At 38.5% G+C, this 26,280-nt stretch overlaps 3 protein-coding genes across 3 annotated transcripts in view; 2 read left to right on the forward strand and 1 right to left on the reverse strand.

The window, feature by feature from the left end:
* The first annotated feature begins 1,565 nt into the window (after window positions 1-1,565).
* tsu (40S ribosomal protein S12 homolog tsunagi) lies at window positions 1,566-2,834 on the forward strand. Its single transcript, XM_011308846.1, has 4 exons — window positions 1,566-1,811; window positions 1,944-2,090; window positions 2,211-2,472; window positions 2,565-2,834. Exons 1-4 carry the CDS (start codon window positions 1,751-1,753, stop codon window positions 2,593-2,595), a joined length of 501 nt encoding a protein of 166 aa, XP_011307148.1. The 5' UTR covers window positions 1,566-1,750; the 3' UTR covers window positions 2,596-2,834.
* Rpt5 (26S proteasome regulatory subunit Rpt5) lies at window positions 2,717-4,642 on the reverse strand. Its single transcript, XM_011308845.1, has 3 exons — window positions 4,476-4,642; window positions 3,061-4,194; window positions 2,717-2,953 (listed from the first exon to the last, which is right to left on the reverse strand). Exons 1-3 carry the CDS (start codon window positions 4,515-4,517, stop codon window positions 2,843-2,845), a joined length of 1,287 nt encoding a protein of 428 aa, XP_011307147.1. The 5' UTR covers window positions 4,518-4,642; the 3' UTR covers window positions 2,717-2,842.
* Window positions 4,643-8,505: 3,863 nt separating this feature from the next.
* Window positions 8,506-26,280, forward strand: part of LOC105268926 (neuronal acetylcholine receptor subunit alpha-7) — a 68,941-nt gene continuing 51,166 nt past the window's right edge. The window contains exon 1 of the mRNA XM_011308847.1: window positions 8,506-9,467. Coding sequence (XP_011307149.1) covers window positions 9,419-9,467 — 49 coding nt within the window. The 5' untranslated portion in view covers window positions 8,506-9,418. The remainder of the gene's footprint in view (window positions 9,468-26,280) is intronic.

A 26,280-nucleotide genomic window follows, 5' to 3' on the forward strand; every position in this document is an offset into this window, starting at 1 on the left:
CGAAAATTCAAACTCCCGAACCGACCACGAAAAAATCCACGGAACGGATACGATATATCCGGCGGCGCTAGTTAATAAATAAATTTCACTCACCGGCGTTGGATGAAAATAAGTCCGCTTTCAATTTTCACCTTTCGAACAACTTACCGTAACTGTAAACATAAAAAAAAACAAATTGTTAATAAAATTTCGACTAAATAATTTTTTTACTACAAAGGCGATTTTTAATTTTGATTTGAGAGTTTTTATTTTAAATTATTATTTAAAATTATTTATTATTTTTTATTTTATTTTTTTTTTATTTTATTGGAGAGTTAATTGAATAATTGAAAATTGTTTGTAATGTAAGCATTGAATATATCAAGAATCAGGAATGAAAAAAATGACATGAAAATAGAATGAAAATGATGCTTCAAGGTCATAAAAAAAATGCATATGAAACTCACCTTGCAGTCGGTTGCAAGATTCCCTCCAATCCTGAAGATCTACATATGATTTTCACGCCAAAGGTTGAAGTCGGCTTGGCAGCATCAGCACTCCAGACAGTTCAAAAGTTCACTTATCACTCACCACACAACCAAGAATGTTTTATCAACTCAAAATCCACAAAGATCAATAAAATAATATCAAAGATTAAATAATATTTTTAATCCTTCGAATCTAATTCGCACTGTCACTTTAGTCCGTATCTAAACACACACTAAAAAATTCACGAAATCACTTGCACTGAGTCCCGCACTTTGTATTTTCAATGTTCACACGCGGCGCCGGTTTTTTGCGCTCACTAGGACCTCGATGTTAACGGATTTTAACTACGCGACGCACGAGCGACCGTTCCACGCGCGGGTCGCGGAACGACTGACTCCCCACTCGAAAATGGCAGGGCTTTGGAGGTGGCGCTCGAGTGGGGGGTCCCCCGGCGATACTCCGCGCACGCGCACTGAACACCCCGCATGCGCACAGAACACAGAAGACCGCTCGAGTAGGGGGTCGCCAGGCGATACTCCGTGCTCCGTGCATACGCACACACACCGTCGATGCGTACAGAACCCCGCGGGCAGTCTCAATTTGACGAGATAAGATAATTGCGAAAATTCTTAACCTAATAAATAATTCTCTCTTAAAAAAAATAGTGCAATCACGTACAATCCAATAGTCAGTGAAAAATAATTGATTGAAGAGAATTTAGCTTGTGGGTTTTGGTCTTAACCATCGAAAACACTTCGATTGGATCTCTGAAACGAGAATGGGAGTATCAGATACATTGAATTACGTTCTGTTTTCTAATGCCGTCAGCTCGAATGCCGGTTCGTTTGCGAAAACTGCTGCATTAGCTGTAAGTCGTTGTTATTTTTTTATTTTTTCAGGATGTCAGGATCTCTAATGTTCTGTAGAAGTTTCCTTTCGACTGGTCCCTGTGGCAGCGGGACTGCTACTGAAGAGTCGCTGTGTCGACTAACGAGCAGATACCCCAGCGTTGCGTGTGGCGCCCTCCCTCTTATGGGGTCGGCTACTACGATGCCGCTGGGGTCACTCAAACCCCCAGAACTGAGCCTCTACTTGGTCAATCCTCTTTGGGAGAAACGACCTGTATTTTTCTACCGCAAAGTAGGAGGGCGTAAAATCACCACTTCGAAAAGTCTCGCAAATGCCACTAGTGCTGAAAAGTTTTCCGTTGCTCGCGTTGTATTCGGACGCGTACTGAGTCTTCAATTACTCTCAACAATTTTCAAGAAATTATTCGATTAACATGGCCGACGTCCTGGATATTGATAACGCCGAGGAGTTTGAGGTCGATGACGAGGGCGATCGTAAGTATTATTCGTGGTTTACCATGACTCTTTGGGGGATAACCTAATTGTTTGTTTATCCTCGTATGATTATTGCTGTTGTATTTTGATTGTGATTGCAATAGCCATTTTTTTATTGACGAAAATTTTCAGAGGGCATTGCCAGGCTGAAGGAAAAGGCGAAGAAGAGGAAAGGAAGAGGTCATGGAGCTGAACTTGCCTCCACTCGAGATGACGTTGGTCACTACGAGTCGATGAATGTCGTCGAGGATGACGATAACGAACCTGGTCCTCAGAGATGTGGGTATTCCCAGATGAATTAATTAATTATAAAGAAATGCCGTTGTTCCATTAATTTTCGTTAATACTAGCGTATGGGGTGCATTTTTTTATTTTCTTGTCTCCATCCTTTCTTTACAGCTGTGGAGGGATGGATTTTGTTTATAAATTCCGTCCACGAAGAAGCACAGGAGGACGACATCCAAGATAAATTCTCCGAATATGGACAGATAAAGAATTTACACTTGAATCTCGACAGAAGGACTGGATTTTTGAAGGGATATGCACTGGTTGAATATGAGACATTTAAAGAGGCTCAGGCTGCCAAAGAGGCTTTAAATGGTACTGAGATATTAGGCCAGGCTATTTCCGTTGATTGGTGTTTTGTGAAGGGACCGAAAAAGTGAGATTTTTTTTATTCAATTTCGAGTTTTTCTAAATGAATTTTCCCCTCAAATTTAATTCTCTTGTGAATGTCACATTTTGCGTTTTCAGAGTCAAGAGGAGAAGTCACAGAAGACGATGAATCCACTCTTTACTGATTGAGAGGAAGACTTTATATTTGGTTTATTAGGAAATGAGTGATGGTTTGAGACTAAAAATGGAAGTACCTTCTTTTCAATTTAATTTATCACTCAATCCAGTTATTTTCACTCATTGTTTCCAACTAAAGTGGGTATTTATTTACTTGTATTGAGGATGTATGAGTGTGAAATACAATTCATTAATTCGTATGAAAAACCTAATAAATTACATTGAAAAATACAACATGTTTAAGCGTAATAATTGAGATTTGCTTTTTTCTTTGCTTGCACCTCATTGATGGCCTCCATTAAATCTTCGTGAGTAACAGCAGTTGCATTGCGTCTCAGAGCAATCATACCCTGAAATTAAAAATATTTCGAAAATTATGTAATAAATGTGGGATTTTAGAGACGTTCAGAGATTAATCAATGAAATTGGTGGAATTAGCATTTGAATAACAACTCACAGCCTCAACACAAACAGCTTTACACTGTGCTCCATTGAAGTCATCAGTGGACCTGGAAAGTTCTTCAAAGTTGACATCGGGTGACATGTTCATTTTTCTCGAGTGTATCTGCATGATTCTGGCCCTGGCCTCTTCATTGGGATGAGGAAACTCAATTTTCCTGTCGAGACGTCCAGACCGCAGCAGCGCCGGATCAAGAATATCGACCCTGTTGGTGGCTGCGATGACCTTGATGTCAGCAGTTGAGCTGAAGCCATCCAACTGATTAAGCAGCTCCAGCATAGTGCGCTGAACCTCTCGATCGCCGGCCTTCTCAGAGTCAAATCTCTTGGTGCCAATGGCATCGAGTTCGTCAATGAAGATAATGGCAGGTGCCTTCTCCTTGGCCAATGAGAAAGCATCACGAACTAGTTTAGCTCCATCTCCAATGAACATCTGGACGAGTTGGGGTCCAGCGAGCTTAAGGAAAGTTGATTTGGTTTGGGCAGCGCAGGCCCTGGCTAAAAGGGTCTTGCCAGTGCCAGGTGGTCCGTAGAGAAGAACACCCTTGGGGGGTTGGATACCTAGATTTTCAAACTTCTCTTTGTGAGTCATGGGCAGCACAACAGCCTCAATCAACTCTTGAATCTGTTTATCCAATCCTCCAATGTCTGAATATTGCTCGGTTGGCCTCTCATCCACTTCCATAGCCTTCACTCTGGCGTCGTACTCTGCTGGAAGGGTCTCCAGGACGAGATAACTGTCTTTGTTGACACCAACTAGGTCTCCGGGTTTGAGAGTATCGGGATCAACCAAACCAATTGCTGGTAGAAAATAAGTCTGACGAGTGGAGGTCTTTATTACTGCACATTTTCCCTTCCGTTGAGAGTCCAGGTCGACCACAGCTCCATCCTCTTCGCCCATGTCCTGGGGATCCACGTCGAGCAGCTCGATAACATTGGATACTAGGTACGGCAAGGTTTTGTTCACTTTTATCTTCTCCGTGTTCTCTTTTATTTTATCGTTCTGAGCTTGGAGCTCATGGGATATACGCATCACCTCGCTCTTCATTATTTTTATCTCATTGTCCAGGAGACGAGTACGAGGAACGATTTCGTCCGTCGACATTCGGAGAATGTCTTCACCAAGGCTTTCCTGAGGGGGTCAAGTTCATTTTATTTGATTTTTCTCATATTTTTAATTGCAGTTATCAAGTAGATTTATTTCATTCCATTATTTCTAGCATATTTACAGACAAAAAAACTCGAATAAAATCCACATAAAAGTGAGTGTAACATCACGAGAATTATCAGCTGATAATCCATTTTATTAATTTACATGGGTTTACCTCCAGTCTGTTGATTATAAGAAATGACTTGTCATTCATGACTTCTAACCCCAAAATCAAATTAAACTACTTTCCAGAAGGTATTTACCTCAGTATTCTCCCAAATAGATTTATCCTCGAGTGTTGTCATTCTGAACTTTTCGTTTGTCCTCCAATATATCAGATAATTACGAGAAAATCCTCAATAAAATGCAAAATTTGATATTTGATAGTTGAAAGGGTTGAAAGCCGTCTATTGCGTCCAAGTCGTTCGAAGTGTTCCAAATACCTAGTGACATCTAGTAAGTATCTTACGAGGCGGCAAGGGTTGGATTATTTGAAAATTCCCTAGACCCAATTTTCATGTGACCTGCCCGACACATTCGAAATCCTCTAAATCGATAATCAATGTAAACAATCAGGATTCATCGTGTACCGAAGACCAACTCAAATATTCACATTGTGAATTTTCAATAAAATCAAGAGGTGGCATTTTGAGCGTTGAATGAGTAAAAAGGTCATGCAGATGAGGTGTACCTGCGATATCATGAAAACGGTACATCGATTGTGAGTTAATTATTCTTCAATTAATTCATGCATTTATCGAATTTTCAGTTGTTTGGGGAGTGTGTTTGTTCATTTCAAATGTGAATGCCATAGAAGGGAAAATTATGGGAATATTCATATAAAAAAATGTAAATTCATTGTAGAGTCTGATGCAAAGATAATAAATGTCGAACTAAACTGGAGAATTGTTATTCATCCAGTGATTCAACTCGTCATGAGATGATTTTCCTTGAATACAATGTGGATAAGTCCCTCCATCTCTCACACGACTCATTAAAACGATCGATTGAGAGTGGGTTGAAGGATTCCAGAGCCGATAACTAGGAGGAAATAATCTCGGGAGGGATGACTGTGTAGTGGAGAAGTCCCCAGAGTATTGAAACTCCCCTATCTCAAGGATAAGGTGAAGAGATAAATATCCCAGGGCTCAAGTCGATGACTACTGTCAATAACACACGTGTGAATCCTCCCAAAAACGAATTATTCTTTTTTCCATGACATTGCCTTTTGACTGAGCTTTTTTATTTTTACTGTGGAATTTTATTTCAATTCAGTTCAATTGAATAAAAATTTTTGATACCATTTATCCTCTTGATGGATTTTTTAGAGAATGTAATAATGAAGAATAATTTATTTGCCTAAGGAATGATTTGATTTTAGAACAAATGTTTCGGTTTATCTCTTGAATTGAACTTTTTTTCCCCGCATTATCAAATGCGACGGTACGAAATGGTTTAATTCCTAGCAGAACCGGCAGGTCACGAATTTGACATTAAAAAATGGAATAACCGCGGCTATAAACTAAAACGAACATTATTATTATTACTACCTTCAACACTTGGTTTTTCAATTTAACGACTAGTTTTAGTCATTAAACTTTATCCAATTTTTTCGGCGCAGTCGACATCATGAAACATCATAATTTATCTTCGCTTCGTTTATGAAACTTTCGTGGGATAAAATGGAGAAGATTCTTTCGCAAAGAGTGCAGTCAATCCATCAAAATATAAACTATGTAATGACTTTTTCCCGGAACACTCGATTTAATTTTAATGATAAATTTTTTCCCTGACTTTTTTTCTTTTATTTTAATTCCCGACACAGCCTCACTGGAATGGAAAGATAATTGAAAATTTACAGTCAATTTATTCCCGCAGTTGTCACTCTGAAATGTTACGCCGGGTGTAAGTGCCCGTAACAAATCCAGACATTTATTTCATCGTCGAGTAATAATATTAATGCACCCTGCAGTGAGAATGGTTCATCAATGAGGCTGAATTGAGGTTCAAAGCGATAAGAATCCTCAGAGACTAAATGAACTTAAGGATTAATTCAACCTGAAGTTAAAAAAAAAATTCTTTCATCTCAAATGAACGGACAATTTTACCCATTATTTGGATAAAAGAGGATAAACAAAATTTGAAGAATAAAAACATTTCCTCCGAGTTTTGAAAAACTTTTATTGTCCCAGTGACATGAGACGTCTGCACATCCCTGCCTATCCCATTCCAATTTATTTTGCGACTTGGTATATTACGCCAATATGTACCTGCAGAGTCTGAGACAAGTTTAATTCGGTGTCATTACCAGAAACGGAGAATTATACTCGAAATTATTAATACTCCCCGGCTATTCTACTTCAACCTCAATCTTCGAAATGGGTTTTGTAATATTCTATGCTTGAATCGCTTCTGGATATATCCGTGACTTTATTACCCTTGGAAATTCGTAACAGCATTAAAAGTCTGCCAAGTGGATTGGGTAAACTTGTGAAAATTGGCTGGGCTTTCTTTCTGGTTTTACCTCCCATAAAAGGACAATTATACTCTAAATCGTTACAACAGCTGAACATTAAAAAGTAAATTACGCCTAATTCCCACTTACAAACCATCACCAATAGATTCACCATCATTTTTCGCATGTCTGAAATTTTTCACTGCCTCCATGTTATCTTAAAATGTTCAACACCCTTTCTTGCTAAATATTATCCATGTTTTTTCAGGGCTTGATATCAATCTTTATTCAACAGATAGAAAAACCTCATTTATTCCTATTTATCATCAAGAAATATTCATTTCAAATGAAAAATATTGTTCCCACTGCACGGAGTTACATGAATATTGATATCCATTAATTATTCCGCAGTCATAAAATATGGCAAATGAATAGTTAATGGAGATCTCTGAAACCTCTTGATTTAACTCGAAACCTTCCATTTGTTCGTGGAAAATTCACACAGTATTCGGTGAATATCTATCGGAACTAGCGAAGAAAACTAATCGAATATCTATTTTCCAACTCCTTCCAAATTCTGACAATTTATTCGCCTCAACGAGAAAAATGTAAAACATCCGCTATCTACACATATTAAAATCGTCAATAAATCAATTCAGCTTTCGATACTGTGAACCATTCAATGCAAATACAATCGAATAATAATTAACCTTCCGAATTCGATACCTCGCATACACTGTCCAATTGTATTTACCCATCACGATTATCCGTTTTATAATCGCTCATCGATGTCTTCTGCTGTAACTCTGTATCTCCATTGATGATAATAAATTTTCAATGTCCCCATGACACTCCCCCGACGATCCCATTGAATAATAATTTTTTATTTTCTATAATCCATTAGAAAATGCATAAATTTCATCCGAAGTATTTTTTGATACCCCTATAACGAGCGCCTCCAACTCTAATTTCTCGCCGACGCCCTGACCCTAAACAATTATTTATAAAAAAAAAAACTGAAAACAAATGTGATACCACGCCTTGAGCCATCGCTGCAGGTTGTCTCCCCAAATAAAATAATGCAGTCCCCGAATTTCCTGGAACCTATCAAACTCGGGGTAGCCCAACCTCCTAGACTCCCCGGAGCCTCAAAGCCCCAGGAAGGCGATACCCCTGTGCCCGGATAATGAGGCAGCACCTACAGGAGCCTTTCCTAACTGAATGAAAAAAAAAAAAACTCGAAACAGAATGATATTTCCCTGGAACGTGAATAAATGGTTCGACGAGGATGACTGAAAATGCGGTTGTGTCGGTGATTCGGTGATGCTGTCTGATTATCGTTGACCGATTGCAAGGGGATGTAAGCCAACGAGCCGGTGAGCTTGGGATGGCTCGGGATAGCTCGGGATGGCTCGGTGTGACTCGGTATAAAAGCTAGCCCAAAATTGGATATAGTGCAGGGGCAGTCAGGTAGGTAACCGGAGAGGGAGAAGTTGGTGACTGGAGACTTGCGCTGTAGGATAATATTGATCTCGCCATAGTAACGATTCCCTCTTCTCCGGTGGCACAAACTATAGCTGGAGGGGTGTACCGCATGGTATGTACTCACCCCTTCGCATCCCTCCTGGCATAGAGGTAGACTCCCCTGCACCCGTAAAATCCCCAAGGGTTGAGTGAGGCAGCAGCAGCAGGCTTGGAGGGGGTTGGTGGGGTTGGTGGGGCTGGTGGGGCTGGTGGGGTTGGTGGGTGGTTAACATGCGGGGGAAACAGAGTATGAAGCGCGAACTGCTGCGCTCTGCGGCTAAATGAATATCAGTTGAGCGGTGATAGCCGTGGAAGGTGTATCTGGGTAACGGTTTGCCGGTTATATCGGGGGAAACAGTTAGACGTGACGAATATATCCAGCTGGGGGCTACGGACGGGTGCATCGGGACTAGCTAACCCAGTGCTTTCATAAATTCCCAGCTATGGCTATTGGCTAGATAGTCAATCAACCGATATTCTCTATTTTCTTCTTATATCATTTGTGTAATATGCCGTGATGATAATGATAATGCTCATGCTGATGATGACGATGATGATGATGATGAAGATGATGATTATAAGTAGAACGAGGTTAGGAGAGCGAGTGGGATGATGTCCGGGAATTTAGTTTCTGTCTGATCAGAGTGCGGGCTTTGTTGGAGACTCCGGGGGAGGGCTAAATCTCGCTGGATTCGTTATATTGTGCGGGGCTTTGAGGCTAGGTTGTGCGCGTCGTGGATACAATGTCGAGGGATCATCATGATGATAGGTGGATGGAATAGTGAATGGTGGAGTAATGAGGGGTACGTTTATGGAGATAACAATTGCCTTGGACTGAGTCGTGGTGTTGGAGAGTGGAGTTGTCAATTTGATGTTGCCCTTGTCACGTGTCGATTATTGAATAAATAGGGGGGTTTGGGGGGGGATGCTTGAAGTGATTGGTGTGGACGAGACAGCGCGTTTAAACATCCGCTCGTTTGTCTCGTCGGCGGTTATGGCTGGGGAATTGGTGAAATTTCAACGGAGAATCCACGGTCAGTGGTCTCTCTTCTAGGGGAGGGTGGCTTTGTTTTTTGTTTTTTTTTTTTTCACACCCTTTTGACGGATTGATTGGGCCAATCGCCCTCGGAAGTGACCACGTGACGACAAATATTCCTGAAACACGGCGGGGGGTAGCTTTCAAGCCCCCACCACTAACCAACCGACCACGCTGGTTTGAGGAGAAAAATGAAACCCTGCTGGACACTCATGGCGGCAATCGCCTTTGCCGTATCTGGTGAGTTAACTTTACAACAATTAATCAGGTTTATAAAATTTATAAAGGCATTTTATTATCTGCCTATCAGAATAACGATACATTGGGAAAAAAAATTCTTTTACCAAAAATATTTACTAACCACAAAGAAATATATTTGGCAGTAATATATCTTGTGGGCGTAGTTATGCAATTGTAGATATAATGTAATAAAATATATAAATGTGGAATCGATCAACTTCGTTTTGAAATTCGTGTTTTTCTTCTCTAGAAATCGGTCGGTTGTACGAACTGAGTGCATGCAGTTGCACCGTCGTGTACCGAGAGGTATGAAAACAAACAATCTCGGGATAAATTTATAAGTTTGGGACTGTTTTTCATTTTTTTTTTCTGGATGTCAGTTTCAAACGGAAAGACTGCAGTGATTCGTGAGCGGAAATACACATTCACGTGGAATCGCAACCGAAACCTATAAAGTTGTACGCATCGAGGAAGAACAACATTGGAATTCCGCAATCAGTATTCGCTCCATTCTCTGCCATCCTGTGTACATTGACTCTCTTCTGGGTGTAATTACTCAGCGGGCTATTAGATTTTGGACACGGTATTCCGGGGGTTTTCGTTGATTTGTACTTGCGCGTGTTTATCTTTTAGTCGGGTTGGCGTGGTTCTTTGTTCCTGGGGTGTCATGGGAATTGTGATACCGGTTTTATCGCGAATCGTTCAGCCATCGTCGTCGCTGAAAGAGATTTTTCCGCGACTATTCATGAGTTCACCGGGTTTATGCCCTGATGGCACGTGAAACGAGTTGCTTTTTTTTATTTCAACTTGGATACGATGAATTTTAGTTTTATTTCTGTCGGATGTTTTGAGTTTTCTCCACTGGGTTTATTGTACTCGCGTTTTTACGGGATTATACGAGGATTTTCGAGTACGTGACATGTGTTTTCAAACAGTTTCGGATAAAAATTTGTGGAATTCGACAGCAATTGATTTGCCTGGGATTTTGACAGCTCCACCAAATACGGCGAATTGATTTTCAACTTATTTGATGACTTTTTAAACTTTTAATTATTTGACTTCAGTAGCAAACATCTAAAATAGGATATGTGAATTTTTTTCGCGGTCAGTTTTTAGCCAATATCTCGGAACGGAAGGTGCATATCGAATTTTTAATAAATAAATTTTTTCAAGAAAAAAATGAGAGCTACAAAAAAGGTATCTATAAAAAAATCACCATCTTCCTTCAATTCCGAGGAATCTCAAAAAAATGCGCTAATCCTAGTTTACCACTTCGCAACAAATTTCGGAGGATTAAAAAATGAGTCAATGATAATGAAAAATTTCATTAAAAAAGGCTGGACGAGGGATTTATGAATCCATGGATTAATATATTGGACTTGACAGCATGACAGCTGGCAGAATGGATGAAAAAAAGTCGTAAAAAAAATGGTCGACTGCGACGGTCGTGACGTAAAGGTGAGGAGAAGCATCGTCTGACCGGAGTAACAGTGAAACTCCTGCCGCAGCAGTAGATACAATTAACAGCGTCTGACCATACCTGAGCCATTAACGCCGTATCCACTTGAGTTTGACTAAACTTCATTACTCACAAGTTTACTACCCATTGCAATATCCCCCACCGAGCAATCGCAACTAAACATTAAAGATGAGAGATCGATCGACATCGGCGTCCCCCAAAAACTCATCATATCCTCTCATCACTTAAAGTCACCTGATTAACCCTCACACTTCATCTATACCCTCCATGGCACTTGCCATTTACCCCTTTTTATCTCTAAATCCTATTTAGCCCCAGCTTTTCTGAAATTCACCCCAATTCCCTGAATTTTTATTCATTTCCAAATAATACGAAAAAAAGCTTGAATAAAAATTATTTTATACTTGATCCTATTCGATTCTCGACGAATATTGATGGGAATTGAATTTCAATAATTATGAGTTATGAATTTTAAGTATATTCGTAGATTTATTTGATTTATAATCTATATACTTGAATGAAAAATAAAAAATCAAGTATATAGGTTTTTTTTTCGTGAAGACTTTGGGATGAGCAGTTTTTTTGTGAGTTTTTATTGAGCAAGGGGGTTAAAAGTTATCCTCTCTGGACATGACGTGGAGGCCACTCCCTTTATTGCGTGAGAGAAGAGTTGCGTTGATCTAGTGAAGGCAGTACAACTTGGGGTGATTTATCAAAAGTCAGGGTTCTCTGACTCTTCCTCCGGCTGACCTATCCACTCAGTGTCCCTGTCGACACGAAAATATACCATGAGGAGGAAGACTCTAAAGCATCTTACAGATCGATGATTGATTTCTCGATTTTCAAACGTCTGACTTGAAAAATTGTTTTACCAATAGAAATGATGTTGATTTTTTATTTAATATCGTCCCAATCCAAGCAGGACCTCGCGAAAAATTCCAGGGAACTGTTAATTTAAAGGCGATTAATTAATTTGAATGTCATAAACCCGAGAGGAATTTTTTCTCGATTTTCAAACGTCTGACCTGAAAAATTGTTTTACCAATAGAAATGATGTTGATTTTTTATTTAAAATCGTTGCGATCCAAACAGGACCTCGCGAAAAATTCCAGGGAACTGTCAATTTAAAGGCGATTAATTAATCTGAATGTCATATACCAGAGAGGAATTTTTTCTCCATTTTCAAACGTCTGACTTGAAAAATTTTTTCACCAATAGAAATCATCTGGATTTTTTATTTAAACATCACAAATTTTCACCATCAAAGTACACACGATAGTGATATGCGTGTAAATTCCTGGAATAATTGTTCCACCGCCGGTTAATTCCGAGTGTAGCATCTCATCTTTTCAAGTCTCAAGTTATTTTACTGAAGCGAATGCATGGTCTGAGATAGTGTAGACAGAGAAAGGAGGAACGAGTGAGTTTCTTGGAATATCCCTCTGGGAATTACCAAAGACTGTCCCTGAGTCTTGCTATAGAACTCGAACCTGGGACTTTCATACATACTACGTCGGTGTATAAGTAACTCATGGGTAATGCATGCTTGTACACCGCCTATACTATTGAGCGTAACCGAGTGGGCGATATGCCATGGAAAAATGAAGGCGACCGAGGTTATGCCAGATGAGCGTCGATCATCACTCTTCATTTTTACATTTATATTGATTTTCATGTTTATTTTTATTTTATCAACTCCTGGAGTTGACATTCCATGATAACAAATTCACCTGAGAAAACATATCATATGGAGAAAATATATCTCCAGAGATATCTGTCAATTATATCCGGAAATATATCGCATATATTTCGGAGAATAATGCATTCAACAAGATTTATTTTTTTATATTTATTATAATATTGTGTAATATTATCATATTTGGATGGATATAATTCCGAAAAAAATATGTATCTCAGTTATAATTTTTGGATTACATATCTTTTTTCAGGGATTTTGTTTTTTTTTTCAAAAAATTTTTTCAAAAATTGTATCGAGTATTATTTTGAGGATCAAACCCGGAAGTTGATGAGCTCGGTATCGCATGCAGTTTTTTGAAGAAACATATTTTTCCGACGGCTCGGGAAAAAAGGGAAAATACTCGGGGAATGAGAATAACATAAACTAATTCATTAAAATTCACTGGTACAACATGAGGGAGAGATTCTTTTTTTATTTTATTTTTTTGCGGGGGCTTCAGAATGACCTGGCGGCATTATGAATGCTGCTCTTTATGAGTTTTGTTCCCAAGAAAAATGAATACATAGTGAATGTGCTGTCCTCCCGGGTTATGTACTCGCCAGCTAGTGATATATCGTCGCGATTTCAGTCCTTGGCCAACAATTTCGGTTATTTGGGTCGATTCAGGATTTTTCCGCGGGATTTCGATCGGGTTTCATAATTTTTTTAATCACCAAAATTACTGATTCATTCATTCCTCTCCGTGTTTTTAAAATCCTCCACACCCTTTCCGCCAGTATTCACGTTTTCTTAAGAAAATATAATTATTATATAATATTATTGAATATTCATCTCAATCCCATGGATAATTTTCCAGGAAAATTACCAAGGGAAATTAATCTCGGGTGGAAGGGTGAAATATCTTGAAAAATGAAGTCATTGAAAAATATATTTATATATTCATATATTTACCTTTTCCCGAACGGTTCTAGAAAGTTTTAATATTTTTTACCACCGAATTTTTTTTGCAATTTTTTCCCGTGTATTTTGTAATTTGTTACAATGTATTTTGGGAGTTGGTTACGAAATAAAAAATGGTTGAAATGTAATTGATGTTTGAGGAGGGGTGTTGATAGGATAGAGGTACTGTCTCGGGAATGTGCATTCCGTAGGATAAATTTAGGGCATGAAAGGGTTGTGGGAGGATAGGCGCAACTCGAGCGCTGTATTCCTGGAATAGGTAACCGATATATCGGGTGCGGACGGATAGCTTTTGGCTTGTATGAGGCAAATTTCATTATTGTACTTGTACGCGATAAATAATCGATAATTACCGGCGGCTTTATCGACTGGCCATCAAAATTCCCACAACTCATATGATACCCTGAAATGTTATCACTCAAGACGACAGGCAATATCAAGACGTTCAAGCGTTTCAATATTAAAAAAAAATAAACAACAATCGAGAGTGACAATAATCGATCAATAAAATTAATTAATCAATAATCATTTGATAATCAATTTTTTTATTGATAATCCAGGCAATTTTTCAAACGCTTCTCGAATGAAAGCACTTGATTATAGTTAACTAACTCCATTATTTACCCTAGTTACTCCATTATTAAAAATAAAATAAGCCTTGATAAAAAGGGAAAATGTTCCTAAATCGGCGTGACACGTCCCTTGAAATTTGATTATAATATTCTCAAAAGTCACGACAGCCTCACGATTGTTCCGCTAATTTTCCGAAATTCAGTGATAAAAAAACTGCTAGATTTCTCTTCCTGTGGCATTCCCCGTTTTCCTAAAAAATTATTTGTCTGCCGTAAATCCAACGGAGAAAGGCCATTGAAATGAACTTCGATATCCCAGTGATTTTTCCTCAATTTCTTTCCGCATGGAGAATGAGTCCTTAACGAACTTGGTCAATAATTTCCTAGAGAGCAAACTCTCCGAAGGTACCAAAACTCCTCCGAAAAAAAGTCGAATTGCCTTGAAATTAGAGAGAATAATCCCAATCGAATAAAACCCCCCGAAGCGAAATCAATGGCTCGTAAAAGTTCTGTATGCAACTCCAGCGGAATGTGCGGGTGTGAATCACCCTGATTGAATCCAACACTTTGAAACGGTTCCCCACGTCTTGAGACTCGTAAGGATGGCGAGGATGAGCCCGCATGAAGTGCTAAAACCCACAATGACGTAATTCTGCTCTTCCAGTCCGTCTCCACAATTCCATTTCCACCTAACTTTAAAAAATCCAAATAAATGGTTATCGCGTCGAGTATTGTCTAAGAAGCCATTTCTGTATTATCAATTTTTATGAGTAATCGTAAAAATTCCTCAGCAGCCGCCATTTGAATATTTTTCATGCAGCCCAAGAGGTTCTTACGGAATCTCCGTCGGTTGTCTCTGGCTAGACTGGGCCAATTTTCAGCCCCATTTTTCCTCCTCTTTTCCCCAGACAAACTGCCTGGTGAGGCTTCACTGATTCTGCTATTCAAATATATATACATAAATACGTATGTAGTCTGCCAAAAGATTACGGAGGAAGTCGTTCTCCGTTGGCCGGCGCCACCTGGTTCTTAAGAATTTTTCTCCTCCGAAAATCCCACTCGCCAATTTCTCTCTGTATTCCCCCAAAAAAAACACCTAATACCCGATACAAGAATTATTTCTGCTGCCAAATATGTGGCGATCGCTCTGAATTTTTTTTAATAATAATATTATATTAATACTACCCCTGAGAATATTCCGAATAAATATTGCGACATCATTATATTGTTTTTTTGACAATATCAAGAATTTTGGATTCATATATAATAAAATTTTTTATTTTATCGGAATGGAATATCCAATACTTGAATGTGAATTTTTCAAATTTTTAAAAATCCTCAAACGTTCGCGATTAATTAATTAATTTCAAGGTAATAAATCCGAGGAGAATTTATCATTAAAATTAATTCAAGGGGTTAAACACAATGTCATTATCTCAGTCTGAAAAAATAGGTGTTTAATAAAATATATCTTCATGATATTAAAGGATCGTTTTTTTTTTATGTTAGTCTCATTTCTTGAGTTTCCGGGCTTTTCCCTCCCATCGGTCGTCGGGTTGATTAAAATTGATTTAATGACGGCAAGTCACGAAGGAGTCAATAGTCCGGTTGTTATCTCAACGTTTTTTAAGGCACTGGGCGTATTTTTCGTCGAAATATAGCGTGAAGGTATGAAGATGGTCGTGCTGTTAAATATTGATAGTTAAAATGTCGGTATCGATTTTTCAGAGACATTGACAAGTTGAAGGCATACGAAATGAGGGGAAAAAGGGAGATAGGTACCCTTGGGTGGAGACGTGGAGACGACGAGACGTGGAGACGTAGAGACGTGGAGACGAGCACGAGGACGAGGACGCCCGTCGACAACAGCAAGCATTATCAGTTGCGTTCTTCTTTGTGCGTTACAATGGAAATGGATTGTTCTTATGGAACAATGAGTTTCTAATTTTCCGGGCTACCATTTTCCACGATGGACTGCGAATGCCAGAGAAAAGCCGTTTTGCCGCCATTATCGTGTCCTCTGCTGATTGCGCTGCCCTTTTTTTTCGTCAAATGATTAAATTCGCGGAAAATCGTCAACAACTCAATAACTCATCAACTGAAATTCCATAATTGCTGAATTTAGGAAATACCAGATACCAATCATAATTATTATATTTATAATTCATTGAAAAGAGGAGTGATAAAGTGATTTTTTTTTATCAAATATAAAATTTGACGAATTGCTATTTTTATATCCGGATCTCAGTGAAGGCTGAAGTGGAGATCTCCAAATTTTTTGCACATTTTATGAAAATTCAGGAATTAGGGTAAATAGGTGGTTATTAAAGAATATTTTGAGAGATGAAGTAATTGAGTGGATCCACGTCCAAGGGACATCTCTCGCTGGAGGATAATAAAGCAGTCAAGAGGGTTTTATTGTGGGTGGGCACTTGGGATATTTCATTACACCCTGGGATTAAGAGTGGAAACTTTCGAGTTTTCCTTCCCCAAAACGTTAGCGTTTGTTAGTTTTGGGTGTTAGTTTATCCCGGGGTTAGCGTGGCTTTCAGCAACCGAGACTCGCGGCTAAATTAGTTGCTAACCAACCGTGACATTGGCAAGGTGTTCTCTTAATTCCAAATATTTCAAGTGTAAATCCCCTCGCATTATTCCAATCCATTTGGCCTCACTCGTAGTTAATGTTTTCATTACCATGATCTGCATTCCCTCCCGGAAAAAATATATACCCTAATAATTACACGAATACGAAACATGCGTCGAATATATGCGTGCAATATATGCCCTCTCCTATATTCACCGAAATATATCTGCGTATAATTAATATATATTTCCCATATGTACTATTTTCTATGATTCCACCGAGATCATTGGAAAAACTTAATAAACACGAGAGGAGAAGAGGAGACAATGTCTAGGGATTAAAAAAACTGGTAAATCAGTGGTTTGGCTGGCAAAGGAGCAGCTAAGAGGGAAGAAGAGGAATCTAGAGTAGTCCTCTCGAGGTTGTTTTCTGTACACGGATCGATCACAATCCGTGTCCCCGGTCTTTCGCCGACGATTACTTGGAACGCGTCAACAGCTAAGAGGTATCCTATATCTTCCTCCCTTATTTCCCCCAGATTCCCACAGATACATTAATATATATAAATCTGTGAGCTCAGGGTATATCTGCCGAGAATGTATCATTGCTGAGTCAGTGAAAGACTTCCGGTTTATCTCTGTCACTAAAAAAAGTGGAAGAGTATTCCCCTCTCTGTCTGTCAATGACGTTTGCATTTCTCTTCAGGGTCTTATCTTTTCCCATTATCGAATTTCATTCTTTCGCCTCTCATCTGTACTTCCTCTTACTATCAATATTCAGGGCTACAGGGCCAATGTAATGTACAAATCGGATCATCCCATCTCGCAAACCGATACGTCACGTACTTCTCAGCGCATTTGTCACCTCGATATAATAATATCTTAGGTACCATGTGAAGCCTTTCATGAGAGCCCTCTTGTGAAGACTCTACAAGTAGTTTAGCAGGTGGTGGTCCTGCAGGTGGTGGTTGGTTGGTTGAATTGGTTGGTGGAATTGGTTGGTTGGTTGGTTGGTTAGTTGGTTGACCTGGTTATCAAATTTCTAATATCTGTTGAAAAATAGCTCAATATGTCAGGAAATTTGAAATTAACAAGTGCTGGGAAGAGGCAGGATATCTTTACTGAGAAAATGCCTCATCATTAATTAAACTTAATTATGAGGAGCTTGATGATCAGTGAAATCGTGTGGAACTAGCCCTCGGGGCGTGATTTTTAATTATTTTCACTTTTTGACCAAATGGCACTTGGAAAATTTCCAAAAAAAATTCACCATTCACGCAATAATGAAAATTCCAGGAAAAGGTGAATGGATCTGAGTTACGGAGCCCCCCGCGATTCATAATAAGCGTGAACTAGCCCTCGGGGCGTGATTTTTAATTTTTTTCACTTTTTGACCAAATGGCACTTGGAGAATTTCCAAAAAAAATTCACCATTCACGCAATAATGAAAATTCCAGGAAAATGTGAACGGATCTGAGTTATTTCATTATTTTTAATTGTCATGAATTAACATCTCGCTGTAGGAGAATCCACAAATGCCGGGATATTCCAACCGACCCGATCAATCCGATTGCCATCCTTCTAATTTCAGGGAAAACCCACAAAGTATTTTCCCTAATCCATTTAATTCTCAGGTACGATTCTGTAAATGGGCGAATCCTCTAGTCTCAATTAGAGACAAAATTGGGAATGGAACTCACGGAGTTCATCATTCGGCTTAACTCCAGATTCACTCATCCCAATTGAAAATGTCTGAGGTAACTTCACGTCGACATGTCTAGTCCATTGCAATTCGTTAAATGTTTAATTTCTGCATTGGAATTTGGAAATTTTTTACCAACTTCGAATTCCACGGTAATTCTACGGCACATCGGCGGTAAAATCATTTGTGTTAAGAATGCTCCACACCCTTTTATCCAGAATTCATTTTTTTTTAATTTATCTAATAAATTATTAATAGGATTCGGGATGAATAAATAAAGTACAATACGAAAGAAATATCACGTCTTTGCATTTTGTCATTATTGTTACTATAATTGGATTTATTATTTTATTTTTATTGTCAATGGTGGGAATTTTTTTTTTGCATTTTGAAAAAACTTTTGAAAAAAATCACGAAATGCAAAAATGTCATATTTTTTTATGTGAATCCCATGGTAAGGTTATCAGATAATAATAGGGGGAATATAGAAGGGAATTTCCACGGAAATATGCAGAACAATAAAATAAAAAAATAAAATGATGCCGTGAAAAATGAGGGAAGGTGAATTAGGGGTGCATGATACATGGTGCTTCTGGAAGTCCTGATGGTTCGGCGTCATCGACAGGGGAGTTGCACAGAGTTTTGCTCAGGTGTCCAAGTCACTTAGAATCCGCCCACCCACTATCTCAAGCTTTGTCGCACGTCACATCGACTCTGTCGAAAAGTTCCACCCGGAGACACATTCACTCCCAGATTCCATCGTGATCTTTATCACTGCCACAGCCATCCCAACTCCGCCCGCCATTCTCAAATTAATTCTCCCTCGTTACATCCCCTAGTTTTCACATTATAAGATATCCGAGAAGAGGTACAAGTCATTATCCGCCCCAATTGTCCACAACTATCACCGATCTACTATTAATTAAGTGTTCCTATTTCCCACAAAATTGTCTTTATATTTTCAATATAATTCTGCCTTCAGGATTATTCTTACATGATTCTAAGGATTGGAATGAAGAGATTCAGGAGTTGACAGGGAAACTCGGCCCCTTAAAACTTGAGGAAAAATAGCTGGTTGAGAGCGAAAAAGAGGGGACGGGCGGGACGAGGGGGGAATTCTCTTGGAAATAATTGATAATAAAGTTTCGTTGAATATTTAGGAAGTCATGATGGCAGTATGAGAAAATACGAGACAAAGGGGAAGATTTTTCCAGGGGACATGAATCATTCTTCAACTTTTCCCAAGTTCTTGATAGAAAAAAAAATAATAAATCACAATAGTTCGATAGGAAGTCGATGTATACGTCTTGGGAGTTTTAATAAAAATATTCCATTGAAAGCAGAAAAAAGGAAAAAATCAAATTAATCTGATCATTCATTAATTTTCAAATTAAAATTCAAAATTCAAAAATTCCCATAATCATTCGTTCACGAACGAGTTGTTGCAAACCTCTCATAAATTGAATAATTCTGTAAATTTGTTGGCTGACGAAATGATTTTTCTAATTTCAATCACTCGTGCACCCTCTGACAATCCAGTGGAATCAACACGATCCTCCATTTTATTATCTCTAAGAAAAATGGTTCTCGCGTCTAAATCAGCCAGAAGCAATAAGGAAATGGTATTATTCACCCCACCGAGGTCAGACTATAATCCCCCATAAAAAAAATGCGGTGAAACTTTATCCGTCCCCACCCTCACCCATATCCCGAAGTTATGGTCCATACATTTACGAAAATAAATGAATAATAGATCATATGAAAAATAATGGGAATTGTGTTTGATTCAAGTGGCGATTTGTATTCTATTGAAATGATATATTTTTCTGGGTGTAATATGCATAAATGACTAGGTAATCATGCAGCCTCTTACCCCCTAAGGGGGTGCTTAAAAAAAACGATACGTTTGGGCTATCCATTGGTGTATTACAGTATAAAAAGCACCATTTGCCTGTCGTAAAAAAAAAGAAGGAAATATTGTTACTGGCAGTAGCAGTACTGCGGCTGAGAAGCTGATGTATTTGAAGAGGGTGAGAGAGGGTGGAGTGGGGTAAAACCTGAGTAGACTTGGAAAAGAAAAATCTTCCTTTCCGGGGAGTGCATTACCTCGTTCCCTCAACTTTCGAGACTTTTGCCTCTCGTACATTCGAAATTCATCGGCACTGCGGCATCGGATTTTCTCTATAGACGAGTGGCGTAGGTCAACACGGGGTGGTTATAAGAAATGTAGAGAATAAAATTGTCAGAAGGACTGGTGCTAGCGGGCTCTGAGATATTTCCTTTGATCAAGTAGATTTATCGCTTGCTCGAGAGAGATGCCACAATCTAGGCAGGCCCGGTGGGTTTTTTTTTATTGAGGATAATATCTTCACTTCCGGAATTTCATTTTACTACTTCCCTTCCGGGCTTTTGCTTCTTCAGTATAACGTATTTACTTTTGTTGATTTTCCTGGAGAAATGGGGGAATTCGGTTTGCCTCTCAAGTTGATGCAAGTCTCACCGTTTTATTTCCGAGTTAATGTCAATATTTACTTCGACAGGGCTTTATTGTTCTGAGAAAATCATTTGGGTGGATTATTTAGGATTATGGGTTATTGGTGAGTATTTTTTAAATTGGGGATTCCTGGAAAGCTATTGTAAATATTCTGTAGTACACTCGCATATTTCGTCATTAAGAGGTTTATTTAATCATTTATTTTGATGGTAAAAACTTTTGATTTATGGAATTCGTTGTGAATTCATTTCCATCTCGTGGTGAATGAGGTTTAACCCTCCTGGAAAGGACTAGCCAACTGGTAAGAATGATAGATTGCATGTATGACATAGAGAGGAGAAATTTCCCAATTTTCCCATTGTAGGATCCACTCATGTGTATTCTCGACAACTTGGAGATCCTGAGGGACATCAGTCCTTGAGTGATGCGGTAGTTTTCACGAAATTTACTGGAATAAATGAGTTTATTAATAATTATAAGCAAACTCTTTCCATAGGTTTATAGTAACTTTGCTGGATGATAATAAATATTATTTATACGTGATCCTAGTATATTCAGAATTTTTATTAAAATCTTGAGAAATCAATTTTTCATCGATATATTTTGGGATCGAATAAAAATAAATATTTTTCGTGGAGTTGAATTACTTTCATGTGCAACCGTCAACTCTCATTTCCTTTGAGCAATTTATTATCATATATTATATTATTATTACAATTATTATAATTATAATTATAATTATAATTATAATTATTATTATTATTATTATTATTATTATTGTTGGGAAGGGTCTACTCGAGGAGATGGGCATTTACTCGTAAATCCAGGAAACGTTCAGACTGTCAGAATTATTGCCGAGTAGATCCTATTAAGGGGGAAATCGATTAATCTGATCATTCATTATCCGGGAATTGCAGTGGATCATACGTATAGTGGATTGGAGATCGAACGTTGTGACACCAATGGTTCCACTGGTTCTGGCACTTGGGGGTTCCCCTTGTATTACGGAACCGGGACATTCCTCCATTAATTCTGATTAGTTCAGCGCGACTGATTCCTAAAAGGGGAGAACTTTTCTAATAAGCTTTTACTCACTCGTTCCAACAATGATTGGAGCCGAGAATCTCTGGATTCGGAAGGAAAAATTGATGGAAAATTTCCGTCCTTCGACCCTAAACTTTATAAACCTGAACTTTCAAATCGCCTTTCTTCGTGAAAATAATTTACAAGCACGGGGATAATTACTTGGATCGTCGAGTTTTTTTTTTGTACACGTCGAATTATTTTTATATGAAATTTCAGGAGTGAATTCTATTTTCTGAAATAATTCTTTTCCTCGGTTTTGCGAGACAGATTTGAGGATATTCGTGGGAATATTCAACGATGACAAATAGTTTTCGATTCCTACTCGAGATGAAAAAACGCCCCTGGGGTGAAAAATGAAATGAAAAAGGGGGAGAAATTTATAAAAGTGACACATGTCCGGATGGATTTAATTCTGCCTCCCAATGAGTTATTTTTATTTAGGAAAATTCTCCAGATATTTTATTCTAACTGCGTAACTCATATATCATCAATCCGGAGTTCCGGGAAAGGAAAGGAAATTATACAAAAAAAAAACAAATGATTCCAATTCACTACAAATGTTTTTTATTCTTCAAGTACAGTCCACTTTTCTGGTCGCCCTAAATAAAATGAAGACTGATATTATAAAAATATATATAAAATTATCCAATTAAAAATGTAATGAGCTAATTATTTTGACGGTACAATATTTATACGCAATGCTATAGAAAGTGGTCACGCTTTTTTTGGGTACATGCGGACTTATGCTAGTCTTGTCAGATGTTTGAAGATTTGTGAGGAGAAATGGAAAAAAAAAAGCATTTTTTATGATATCGTCTTATCACTATCTTCTGGCAACGATCCCCCCAGACATTGTTGGGTAATGCGTGAGGCATTAGAATTCGTCGCACGTGGCAAGATAACGTGAAGGATAAAGATTAAAGGACTGACGTAATTGCGGATGTTGGATCGATTTAAATATCCATCAGCATAAATTTATCGGATTATGGAGGTACAGATGGAATTTTACAGTCATTATTCCTTTGATAATTTTTGGTATAATATTATTCGGTATTGAGAATTAATTGAATTGTTGAATTGAGTTTGTGATATTTACAATTAATTGTTTTTCATGGATTATTTTATTTTGGTAGGCAAAAAATAATAAAAAAAAAATTTTTGACCGCACATTTCTTCCCTCTTGTGCTTCCTTTTCTGTTGATGGATAATAATTATCAGCTGAGCACGATTTTCATCACAAATGGGGGTAAAAAGATAGATTACATCCATCCGAGCGCGGACGTTCAATTAATTGGCAGAAAAACTGGATCTCATGATGGACGCGATTGCCTCTTAGTTTTTCTCATCAATTTCCAGATACGTAAAGACGTATTTTCCGTTGAAATCTTGAGTATTTACTGCCAAGGGTCGCAGATATCCTGAATTCACCTGTGATTTTTTTTCAATTTAAAGTAAAGAAAAAAAATTTGTCGAGACAGAGCAACCGTGATATCCACGAATTTCTCACTCTCTGCGACGCATTTCCATCGCAATAGGGCGTTCCTAAATGCTCCATTGTTATTGATCGTCATGGTATAAAATAGGGGATGGGGTTGTAATGCCTTTGAGTTGAAATAAAAAAAATACGAGAGAGCAGAATGGACGGTATTGTGCGGTGGGAGGATGCCACCCTATTCTTTCAGAGGAAAAATCAACTAGGTGAAATCTGTTATGTCCCAGGACTCTGGCATTGTCCAAGTACAACATTGTTTAATATTTTTCACTGAACTATCTGCAAATTTGCCACTAAATATACATTCTACATTCTCAATTCTCAACTAAAAAATCATCGATTACATCAGTGAATATAGAGTGCAGTGTATTGAACTACACTTTTATTTGAAACCAGGAAGTAACATCTTTGTCTTTGAAATAAGATTGAAATAAGAAACAACATGTCAACTAGAATTGATTTTTATAAACGTTTTTTTTTTATTTCAAGGATTTTTGAATATTTGACATTTCATTTGAGTTAACGAGAAAATTTTATCATTGCTATAATTTAATTAAATGGATTCGACTTTTTTAGGAGAATCCTCATAGGTGAAAAATGTTCCTTTGTTCCTGGCAGAATGCACTTCCCCAAGGCTCTTATAAATAAGTGAGAGTAAAACCGTGAGGGGATGAGGAGGTGAGGAGGTGAGGTCTTTGTAAAGTAAGCTAAGAAAGAGAGTCTGTAGCGGTAGGAAATATGCCAAAGACTGGATGTAGGGAATGCCAGCAGTGGCATTCTAGGTTAAGCTACAGTCAGATGCTTAGAATCTTTCCTCTTTCCTGTGTACCACTGCTCCTGCGTTTGTGCTTTCACCAGGAATTTTTCAGGCACCCTTTAGACACAAGTTGAATAAATGGTTTTTCCCACAGAGGCTCCATTATTCGGACGTTTGGCGGGAACGCAGCGTGCTCTTGACAGTTTGATGGAAATAAAAGGAAAAAATCAAGGAAAAAATAAAGAAATTGGGAAATTTCGGGGATATAAGGGTGTACCGTCCAGCTGGCATGAGCCAAACAGAATGGAGATTTGCATCGCGCCCCGTTGCGATATGAAAAAGACGTTTGAGATTGAAAAAGACATTTTGTCGATGAATGGTTTCTCTGAAATTCATTGGTTTCCTTCGAAGTGGGTGGACGTATGGTTGGGGGACAGGGCAAAGGGGAAGCCCAGTCGAGTGGAAAAAGTCAATGGAATACAGACGGTGGACACCGGAAAACAATTTGCCCACGTGAGCTAGAGGGAAAGCAAAGGGAGCTCATCTCCTGGGAGACACTCAGATCTCGTCCTCTGCTTGTCCTTCTCGTCTTCTCTTTCTGCTTTTTTTTCTGGCTCCTGTTTTTTTTTATTTATCCTGTAATCATTTTGGGGCAGGGCAGGAGGCGCCGGCCGGGGGATTGGATGAATTTTTATTGCGCCAACGGCTCAAAGGCGGAATGAATAGTCAATTGGGACGAGTCGAGAAATGGGAAATTGAGGAAATTAAGCGCTTGTCACTTTTTTGCCGCGTAGAATATATTGGCCAAGTTTTCCAGGGATTCCGGGATTTCGATGGGGAGATGGGATTTTCGGGAATTTTTGTGGTACACCACCAGGATTTTTTTTTGGTATAAAAAATATTGGTGTTTCCCAAGTTTTTCAATAAATTTACCATTCGGCTTAATGAATAAAATAAAATAAATACATAGGATTGATTTTACCGTGTTTTTAATATTTTTTACGAGATTTTTCAAGATTTAAACCAGTTTATTTTCGAAAGCTCAGCGAAGAAGTGGAATTGAATGTATCTGACAAGTGTTTACATCCGACGCTCGTAGAAAATTTTATATCAATCGTCAACCAGGAGAATTTCCCAGTAGAATAGCAGAACCGCATGAGTGGTGTTCATCTGTGAGTTGATGAAATTTTTTCCAGGCGACACCATAAAATCGTTATAGGATACATCTGTTATAGGTTAACTCCCCCCAGCCCCCTTCCACCTCCTGGTTTGCCCTTCACCCCCCTGTCCCCCCTGTCCCACTCCATCGACCATTCTCGATATTGCTTTTCATTTTGACAATTTCTTTGCAATGTTTTTTTTTTCTGGATTAACGTCACCGCAGGGGCGAGGTTCATGGTTGGTTGTGAGTTTTTCTTCTGAATCGATCGTGTCCACTAGCCTCGATAAAAGAAGGAAGGAGCGATGGAGGGAAGGGGAGAAACGATCCCATGCACTGTGTCTGTTATATATGTTGAGGTCAGGAAAGAAGTGAGTCTAACCCACCGCTAACGCGCTTTGTCCTCTCCCCTATTCTCGTGTAGCCCCTTTTCCCTTTTCCCTTTCCATCAGCTCTCTATCATGGAATTCAAGCCGTTATCCCCGTGTGTGTCGTCCGAGCAAAATGAAATTTACTTCAACTCCCAACGCCTGCAGATCTTCACTCTAAATTCTCACTTTTCCGTCATTTATGAACCTATTTTACACCGTTGGGGAAAAAAAATTCAATTTCTACCCTACCTGACTACTCATTTTCACGATTGTCAGTTTTCAGACGCCATTTTATGCGGATATGTTATGACATTTGGGATTTTTCCATGGAAAACAATGTTGTAACACTCAAATACGCTTTTTGTATGATTTTCCGTGTGCAATGATATTTCTCCATTTTTTATATGAATTTTTAAACAAATTTCTGGAAAAGTTTCCTCGTCACAGTTAGAGTGCCA

Source organism: Fopius arisanus, unplaced genomic scaffold (genome assembly GCF_000806365.1).
Source record: "Fopius arisanus strain USDA-PBARC FA_bdor unplaced genomic scaffold, ASM80636v1 scaffold00063, whole genome shotgun sequence".
Taxonomy (NCBI): Eukaryota; Metazoa; Arthropoda; class Insecta; order Hymenoptera; family Braconidae; genus Fopius; species Fopius arisanus.

Coding starts and splice junctions, on each gene's coding strand:
- tsu (XM_011308846.1), top strand. CDS start 1,751: ATGGCCGACGTCCTGGATATTGATAACGCCGAGGAGTTTGAGGTCGAT. Junction 1,812..1,943: donor GGTCGATGACGAGGGCGATC/GTAAGTATTATT, acceptor GAAAATTTTCAG/AGGGCATTGCCAGGCTGAAG. Junction 2,473..2,564: donor TTTGTGAAGGGACCGAAAAA/GTGAGATTTTTT, acceptor TTGCGTTTTCAG/AGTCAAGAGGAGAAGTCACA.
- Rpt5 (XM_011308845.1), bottom strand. CDS start 4,517: ATGACAACACTCGAGGATAAATCTATTTGGGAGAATACTGAG. Junction 4,195..4,475: donor CTATTTGGGAGAATACTGAG/GTAAATACCTTC, acceptor TGACCCCCTCAG/GAAAGCCTTGGTGAAGACAT. Junction 2,954..3,060: donor AAGCTGTTTGTGTTGAGGCT/GTGAGTTGTTAT, acceptor TTTTAATTTCAG/GGTATGATTGCTCTGAGACG.